Here is a 9,413-nt window from a genome sequence, read left to right on the forward strand (position 1 = left end):
AGAATACCCCAAAATGCTAGCAAAAATCAATAACACAATTTAAAATTTAACAATTTATGACCAACTTAACCAAATCAGAAATGAAAATACAACTTAATATTTTGAATTTTCCATATCCTGTTTATTGTCCTTAAAACATCTGCACATTGTTTGTCAAGTCCATCTGATGACAGTCCTATCTTCAGCATTTGCACATGTGTGCTTTCGATTTCAAAATAAGATGCGAGACAATTGAAAGCAAGTCCATGGAGAAATATGTTTTTCAAGTAACAGTGGTTACCAGGTTCTCTTACTTTCACATCTTCATTTCAGTGAGGCATGTGGAGATTATTATTTTTTTTTGTATAATTTTAAAGCATGCCAAAATTTATAAATGAAGAATCTAGCTTGCTTGGGATATGAAACTCAGGAGGGCTTATAGTGGGGTATCTATGATCTCCATAATACTGAAATTTTTTAACATGGCCAAGGTCAGAATCTTTTTTAATTTCATTGTCTGTATCACTCATCTTCCTTTGCACCATGTTGCATTTAACACTAGATTTAATGAATAATTTCATTTTATGTGCATCTTTTTTATTTGAAATGACAAATGACGTCTTGACAAGCACTTGGAAAAAACATTTTGTGATTCTTGTGAGAGTTTGTTTTATTTCTACCTAGTATAATTGTTTACAAGTACTCTTTCATCAATGAAGCAAAATAAGTAAAAGGAAATATATGCTTAAAAGTTATCTTGCATCAATGGAGCAAAAGTAGAAAATGTAATTTGTTGAAATATTCTGTAAGACCAATGAAGCAAAGTAAAATTACTAAGAACTGAAACTATATACATTTGAAAAGTAATTGTTAGTAGATTGGTTGATATTTTCTCCTATTTCGATCAGACTTTTATCCTTCTGTACTTTGTACATTGAATTCAAAGAATAATTAGTGAACTTATTTCATATTGTAGTCTATTTTGATCAGGCTCTCCTCCTCCTATGGCTTTCTATGTTCTTCCTTGACTGCTCATGGGCTGCCACTGCTTTATGTGTGTCTCTGCTAGTATAGCGCTGCTAACACAATAGGGAGCACTGCAGACAGCAGACCAGAGATTATGATGGCAACAGCTGAAATCAATATATTAAATGCATACAATCCATGTTAGCCCTTTCTAAAGTTTAATACAATGTGTCTTTAAGTATTATACAATTTAACCTTGATTGTCAAAGTTTATTGTATCAAAAACAGTTTGATTTCAAAGTTGTCTTTTGAGTTTTTAGTTTCTTATTTTTGAGTCAATTTTGTTGTTATGGGAACAAGGAAATTGTTTAAAGTAGACATTAAGAAATCAAAAGTGATTTTATACATTTAAATTTTTTTCTCCACAATTGAAATGCATTTAGACATACATAGCAAAGGTGGAACAGTTGGCTGGTTTGTGGGTCTGACTGAACCACCTTTTTGATCAGAAAAGGTCAAACTTGAATAAAATTTTGAACTACGTTCTGTGCTGTTTTTCTAAATGGGTCAAATGAAGACCACTTTTTCAGACTCTGCACCCCCCCCCCCCCCCCCGCCCCCCCTCTGCTCTTTTAAAATTGCTGGCTTCAGGCCTTGACCTATGACATTTAAGTGAAAATGTAAATTATCATTCAGGTTCAGTCGGATGAGATTCAGAAATTAGCATGTTCTATGTATGAGGATTTTCTAAATTTTTATTTTTGTTATTTTTTTCTATTTTATTCATAAGCATTTCTTAATTTAAATTTGTTTTGGGTTTTTAGTTTTTCATTTATAATGTTACCATGACTCCTATCCTAATTTTTATCACTAATTAAGATCATTGTAATGCCTTATTTTGGAATATTTTGTTCACAAATACTTAAGCAATATGTAATTGTTAGATAGAATTACAATTTTGGCACAATCCATCCACACATTGAGCATTAGGACCAATGCCCAGGCAGTTGCCGTCTCCAAAGCATGCACTTCCTACCGTTCCTAAAAGTGATAAGAATATGAAAAGGTTAATGACCTCTAAAATTAAGATACCATTTTATGACAAGCCTGTTCAAACATTTAAGTTCAAATAGCCTAGACCTGTTTAGGTATCATATGTTTAAGTTAGGTAAACGGCCATGTCATTTGTGAAAGTTCAGATTTTATTGGTTGTGACAGAACAAGAAATACAATAAGGTAGCATAGAAACAACTAAAACTATGCAGCAGAAGGTTATTCTTTAACATAACCTAATAGGTAGATAGGAAATTTAAATAATTCATAGACAAGAGTGTCATACTTACTTAGTGTACAAGTGTTGCCAGAGGTGATATGCCAGGGCCCACAGCGACACGTTGTAGCTTCTTCTGAAGAACGGTTTGTGGCACAGGTATCTCCACAGAGAAGTCCCTTGCTGGCATCACATGAGCTTGATGAACATGATTCCCCATGTGCTTTAGCTTTATATAGAAGTAAAATAATTAAAATTATAGAGTAAGGATTATGGGTTGAGTAGTGATACCCCCTCCCTTGTTTCAGAATTTCGCGGTGTCTTGCTATTTTTATTTTTATTTATTTTTTTTTTAATTAATGTTGGTAACTTCAGTAGCCTGTCACTGAGTTTCAGAATTGATGATGCTGGCTGTATCCAATACTGTTCCACTACATTACATTTGAAGAAATCCCAACCTACTTTGGTTTGAACATCCAGATTTATCATAACTTGGTTTTAGCCCTGGAAGACATGAACACCTATTGGATGTAGTATCACATATCATTCTTGTTGGACTTAAATGCATGTAGATGTTACTGTAACAGTCAGTGTCTTCTATGCACATGTCACCAATTTTTGCTGCAAAAAAAAAAAATGAAAAGGTATGAGTAATATCTTAGAAAAAGAATGGAATGATGTGCATGTATATCTGGAATAATTGTAATTTAAGGTATAAACTGCAGTTGTTTAGCCTTAAACATATTATCCACTAACTGTGGAATACCATGGTAGGTGCTGTGCTGGGTAAAAACATACGTATGTTTTTACTTTGCTTTTCATGGCCATAATGAGGTATACCAGCCCGCTTGGTGCCAGGTGTCGCTAGTGTGAATTCAGTCCTTCCACAGTCGCCATGTTGGATATCATATACGTTGGACTGTGGCACTGGCCTTAATAAACATGCCTCAGTATTGTTGTGTACCTGAATGTCAAAGTCGGCAAGGTGGGCATAATTTTCCTGAGGATTCAGGGCTTCGTTTGAAGTGAAGGGTTGCCCATGTCAACACACCTTCCATGTTAAAAGGACAGTTACAACTTGACCCAGGCACAGTAATTAGGCCCCTAAAGATAGACGAGTTGCCTCAAAAAGAATACACGTAGAAAGGTTAATTGATCTTGGAAAAACTTATAAAATTTTGGAAAGAGAGCTCCATAGCAAGAAAGTGCCCCTAGGAAGTACGATTTATCAAAGTGCGTTTTCTTCTTATGTCCGTAATTTCAGAAGAGTTATCAGTAAATATACATAAGTGCCGGTAGCCTTCTACCCGCATAAGGTTGTGTTATTAAGTAATATCCTTTTTTATTGATGTATTGAGCATGACCGGTAATGTTAATTAAATAATTATTTTTATTTAAAAAAATTATTCAGTACATCGTAAGAATCATAAAACTAGGTATAGTTAGATAATTTATTTGTACATGTATAGATGCAATTTCTCAGCCAATGGAATAATGCATGTTTGGAAATCTTTTTGTAACAGTTTAAGAAATAAAATTTAAAGAAAGAAAACATTTTATAAATGAACAGTTTTTATTCTTTTTTTTTACAAAATAGCACTTCTGAATTGTTTTACTTGAGTAGAAACACCATATTATTATTGCTCTGAAAATTCATTAAAAAGCAGCAAAACCAAATGTTTTATTTAAACAAAATAATTATTCAGTCCATAGTAAAAACCATGAAACCATGTAATACTTAGATAATTTATTTGTGCTATAACTTTCCTGATTATATAGCTGCAATTTCTCAGCCAATGGATTACTGTAGGTATGGAAAACTTTTTGTAACAGTTTAAGAAATAAAAATTAAAGAAAGCAAACATTTTACAAATGAACAGTTTTTTTGTTCCTTTTTACAAAATAGTACTTATGAATTATTTTACTTGAATAGAACCACCACATTATGTCAGCACTTTGAAAATTCTTTTAAAAGCAGAAAAACCAAATTATTTGCTGTAAATACAACTATCAAATTATTTCATCCCACTAAAAATACTTTACAAAATAGCATCATAGTTTTTTTCTCATTACAGTTAAATATTATTAAAAACAGCATAAACACATAAGTACTTTTTGTAAAGAATATAGCACCACCAAATTATTTCATTTTAGTTAAAACATTTTTTTTTTAAATGGCACTTCAAAATTGTGATTGCAGATAAAACCATCTCATACAGGGGTACTTTCTATAAACTAGCTGACACGTACTTCGTATAGTGTTTTTCATTAATAAAAGTTATCCTCGGCAAAATGCATGTAGAAAAATATCCAGTGTCAGAATGAATCAACCCCACAAACAGATCTTTGAATGTAAACACAACAAAATAGCAGAATGGGCAATTCGTAATGAACATCTGGCCTTCTAACTGAGTAAAGTATTTGCAGGTTTTCTTTAGGCCCAGATTTGTGCACGAGATACACATTCCAAAAGGGGAAATCAGGTCCGGGTCCAACTGTCATGTGTCTGCAATGGTTTTGGACACAACAATGATTCATACAGTTTGTTTATATACTTCTTCTCTGTAGCTGCAATTATCTCTCCAAATCTTGAGGCAGTGATCCGCCATTGTCTCTCCTTGTGTCAGATTGCGCTCTTTCCTTGTTATAACTTGCTTACTCAGTGTCCTTCGCTGTTTGTTCCTCAACCTGAAATATTCATATCCCATTAAAGCATGGTAGATGGTTACAGCATTAAATAGATACAATTTAGATTAGTTTAGATACAATATTATAATTCTATGATGTCACCTATCACCTAGTTTGATAATTCTTTCTCATATTTGGGCCCGATTCTTAATAGTAGACCTCTGTTTTCACTTACATCATTCCCTCTATCCATGCTTTATTCTTTTCATGGCGTTTGGCAATAGTTGTTGTCCATCACAGTCACCTGTAAGTCAGCTTTAGGGTAGGCATTACTGGTGGCTACATCAATCTTTGCCGCTGATGTGAAGTGATAGGTAAGATTCCTGAAGTAATCATTTTATCCTGCTCTTGAAGTTGGCTGTCCTGGGGTCCTGAAATCGAGAGTTTCAGGCTTTGCCCCCGATATATGGGCCTTCTTTGGGTAACCTTATAAAGAAAATAAATAAGTACATTTACTAAGTATAAAAATCTTTCGTGCTACTAAAACAAAATATGAGCGTAGGCCTACTCGTACCTACAGTAGTCTACATGTACATGTACATAACATGTCAGATTTGACACACACACCTCGACTAATTTTTGATTTTTTCAAGGAAAATAGTTAGCATTCGTGTTTTTCAAGCACTAAATGAAAAGAAAACATACCTTCCAGTCAATTCACATTTTCATCCAGATGTTATGGCACCACATTCAAGTAAATTGCGTTTGAGTTGGTTCACTGTCAGCGACGCGTGCACACGCTCCATGTTAAACTCTGGCGTAAAGCCGTGAGCGAGATTCTGCGAGATTTTAGAAGGACTGCTTTCATCCCCACGCCATCTAGCGGCAGACCCTTAAAGCGGGTATTCCCCATTGTTAGTACACTGACACGGGGTGGGGTGTTTTTAATAAGTAAAATGGTAGATACATTATTGAATAATTAGATGCACAAAAATTCTGGGCCCAGTTTCATAAAGGATGTTTAGCACTAACCAGTGTATAAGCCTAACTAGTGGATAAATTCTCCTAACACCCATTAACTAAAAGATGGTTAAAATTGATAAAGCCGATTAGTTAACTGACCAGTATTAAACTGGATAAAATATCTAAAGGTCAGTTTACTAACCAGCTGTTTAAACACTGTTTATGAAACACAGTTTCAATCGTTGTTTAGTTAATGGGTGTTAGCAGAATTTATCCACTGGTTAGACTTAAACACTGGTTCAATTGTGCTAAACGTCCTTGAAGCTGGGCCCTGATTTTTGGTATTTCGATGATAAGAAACCCTGTTGGTAACCTGAAGTTCAAAACTTACCTGATACACAGATAGGATATTTTTTCCCAAGAAAGTATAGTGGACCATTATAAATAATGGACAGCATTGTCCGCTCTGCTGCTGAGGAACACCCACATGATTGAGGAGTAGCTGACAAAATACGATTCCAATAAAATCCTCTAGTACATGTGTCTCCTGCTGTGACCCCCTCTGATGGCATCAGTTGGTTGGGGTCACCACAGTGCTCCCCTCCCCACATCTTCACATAGCCTGATTTACAGGTACATTGGCCATCTTTGCACTCAGAGTTGGCAGCACCACATGTACCTGTTTCATCAAAGGTAGAACAGGATTCTCCTACTTTTTTTACTGAAATATTAATTAATTAATTAATCGTCAATTTTTAAAGATGAGCCTTTGCAAGTATCATAAAATAGTAATGTAAAATTTCAGATAGGTATTTTAATTGCAATTATATAAATTGTACTTTAGATTTTTAAGGTGTGTGTTTTTATTGCAGTAGGAACTGTAATACAAATAAAAAAAACCAATGGATAACATGGTGCAGTATTTACACATATAACCTATTGTTGATTATTAGTTGCAGAGAGTTCACTTTGTGCTTAATGCAAATAGATATCAAAATTTATTGACATCTGAGTAAGACATAATTTTTCTTTTTTTTTCAGAGCAAAACTATTGTTGCTTAGGGTCATGCGTGAATTTCAATTTCCTAGAGAATGATCTACTTCTTTGATAACTTTTATACAGCATGATATAATTAATTTTTCATCAATCTCAAACTGTACCAACTACTTTTTGAGTTTCTACGAATATCAGGTACAGTAAAAACTTGAAAATTTCGTCGGTCTTGTAAATTTCGTCGGAAGACGATTTTAGTCGACATAAATTTTTTCACTTTGAAAATTTCGTCGAGCTTGAAAATGAGCCTCTCTATAATTTTTGAAAAGTTTGTCACCTAATATGGCCTCGTCGTCCAGCTCAAACATGAAGGTAATGCGTCAGTTAATTCAAGACAATAATACGATCAGGATAACACTCTCAATGGAAGATAGGAACAGCAGTGCACCCCTGCAAGCGGCTGCGCACAATAAAGATGGTTTAGATGTGAATTCCCCCTCTCATTTGCCAGAACGTCGGCCTTTTGTCTTTAGTCTCATTACTATTACCTGGCTCAAGGTGCGTTTTCAAGCCTGTAAATAGAAGTCACAGGCCGCAGCTCTTTCAATTTTTTAAATAATATGTATTTTTTCATTTTTTCTTTAACTCTCCTCCCCCTCCCCCACTTAAGGCATATCGTCAGCAGATCGTTCATAATCCTAGTGAGATGAGAAGGCAATTTTCATATTTGTTCAGAGGACCTTGTTCGAGTAAGATCATCAGCGGGAGATCATTTGCGATCCGAGCAGACTATTTGTAGCAGACTCTGTTCTTGTAAGATCATCAGCGGGAGATCCGAGTGAGATGAAAAGGCAATTTTCATATCTTCATCAGGAAATCATTCGCGATGTAAGCAAGAATATAGTGCAATTTCCATATTAGTTGAAGGGACTTAGGAACTTCGTTCGCGGAAGATCATCAGCAGGAGATCATTATTTACCCCCCCCCCCCCTTGGATTGTTTAAATATTATAATATATATATTTTTTTATTTTAACTTTAACCCCCTCCCCTTCCCACGCTCACGGCACTTGGAAAAGTGCCTGTAATTTTTTATGAATTTACAGATGGTAAATCTAGAAGGCCTGACACCCAATCCTGAAAAAAGCCCTACATGTAACAAATGTTGATAAGTGCATAATATGCTGCGTCCAGTTTATAATGCAAGGTTGCAATTAGGCTAATCTTGATCCCTCTCCTCTATCAGGAGATATGTTGCTTACTGAAAAGACAATTCTCAACCTACTTTTCGGGTAAGTTCATATAACTTAATCGAGATGCACTAATAAATAGATTATTATTTACCACCAGAAAATGACTTAGGAAGTTGTGATAAATATCCCACAATATATGAGGGACAGGGATAAAAGCTGGTAAATATAAAAGCCTGTAGGTTGGAGTTTTGAAAATTTTGTCATACCCAGGAGTCAGGGAGACGTAATTTTTTTAAAAAAGTCGGATTTATGCAATTTACAATATTAATAGATTTTTAAGCAACGAAATTTTCAAGTTTTTACGGTAATACACCTTGGTGTGAATCATGGTCAACTTACATGGCACACACTGCATCAGTTTTTCAGAACCAAGGTATCGAAGTACATATCCCCTCTCGCACCCGCATTTCCCCCAGTCACACTCCCCCTTGATACATTTTATCTTGTCTGGCATTCCAATTTGGCCATTTTTACTGCAGTCTGCTGCAGTTTTGCACAATTTATTTGCCTCTGGAATATATATATATATAGAGAGAAAGAGTGGACTTGTATGAACACAACATGACTGTATGGTTACTAGTAGTTCATTTAGGACAAAGAAATGGAACAGGAATTGTGAAAGTTATTCAACAAGACAACTATACACTTACCGCTGTAGTAGAAAGTTACGACCAGGAATAGAATGTTAAAAAAGACCTGGAATGGAAATTTTTTTATTTTATTTTCTGTATTTTCTTAACAAGCCAGATGATGTTCAAGAACCTAATTAAAGATTTCTTTACTGTTCAACATTTAAGGAATACATTATTAATAAGTTAAACTTATTGTGTGGCTTTCTAATTTTGAAATGATTAATTCACACACATTTTACAATGTATGCCTAAAACATAGATATTATTGCAGTACTTAATTTATAAAACATGAAAACAAAATGTTTGAATAATGTCCAGGAGAATGTGATGGTAGCCTTACCTACCTTCATATTTGATTTGGTTTGTCATACAAAATGTAGAATATTGATTAATATCAAACTTCATAAGTCCAAATGTATCAGAGTTAACTTCACAAGCCTTCAACCTTGCCTATGATACCTAGGATAACTGAAATAACTGCATCACTATGCTTAGTGTTTTTTGTAAGCCCCCCTGGTGAGAGGAATGTGACAATGTTATCATCTTTGACAAAGTTCAGTGAATGGAAATTTATAAGAATTTTGTCAGTGAAACCTGCTTATATTGTAGATATATAGGCTTCATCATAATTTAAATGTCTGAGCAGCATTGTTGTCCATTTGATTTCAATTTTCACTATTTTAAAACTGTATGTGTGATAAAAATCAAATTATGAGAAAACATATAGCA

At 34.4% G+C, this 9,413-nt stretch overlaps 2 protein-coding genes and 1 long non-coding RNA gene across 4 annotated transcripts in view; 1 reads left to right on the forward strand and 2 right to left on the reverse strand.

Annotated features, from left to right (window-relative positions):
- Positions 1-9,413, forward strand: part of LOC106162217 (ribosome quality control complex subunit TCF25) — a 69,150-nt gene that overhangs the window by 8,835 nt on the left and 50,902 nt on the right. The window lies entirely within an intron of this gene.
- On the reverse strand, positions 588-9,342 carry LOC106161913 (uncharacterized). Its single transcript, XM_087012162.1, has 8 exons — positions 9,029-9,342; positions 8,703-8,748; positions 8,392-8,562; positions 6,198-6,527; positions 2,678-2,836; positions 2,289-2,444; positions 1,900-1,986; positions 588-1,112 (listed from the first exon to the last, which is right to left on the reverse strand). The coding sequence occupies exons 1-8, from the start codon at positions 9,032-9,034 to the stop codon at positions 1,045-1,047; spliced, it is 1,023 nt and encodes a 340-aa protein (XP_086868288.1). The 5' UTR covers positions 9,035-9,342; the 3' UTR covers positions 588-1,044.
- Positions 3,948-5,130, reverse strand: LOC106165509 (uncharacterized). The gene is made up of 2 exons (XR_001238713.2): positions 5,079-5,130; positions 3,948-4,903 (listed from the first exon to the last, which is right to left on the reverse strand). It is a non-coding gene; the product is annotated as an uncharacterized LOC106165509 (long non-coding RNA).

The sequence above is a fragment of the Lingula anatina genome, chromosome 4, assembly GCF_051362555.1.
Source record: "Lingula anatina isolate TDL-2025a chromosome 4, LinAna3.0, whole genome shotgun sequence".
In the NCBI taxonomy this organism is placed as follows: Eukaryota; Metazoa; Brachiopoda; class Lingulata; order Lingulida; family Lingulidae; genus Lingula; species Lingula anatina.

What these genes read in the sequence shown, in the direction of transcription:
- LOC106161913 (XM_087012162.1), bottom strand. An exon ending in CGTAACTTTCTACTACAGCG is followed by an intron (nt 8,563 to 8,702) that starts GTAAGTGTATAG and finishes TATATATTCCAG; the next exon opens with AGGCAAATAAATTGTGCAAA. An exon ending in TGGCAACACTTGTACACTAA is followed by an intron (nt 1,987 to 2,288) that starts GTAAGTATGACA and finishes TATCACTTTTAG; the next exon opens with GAACGGTAGGAAGTGCATGC.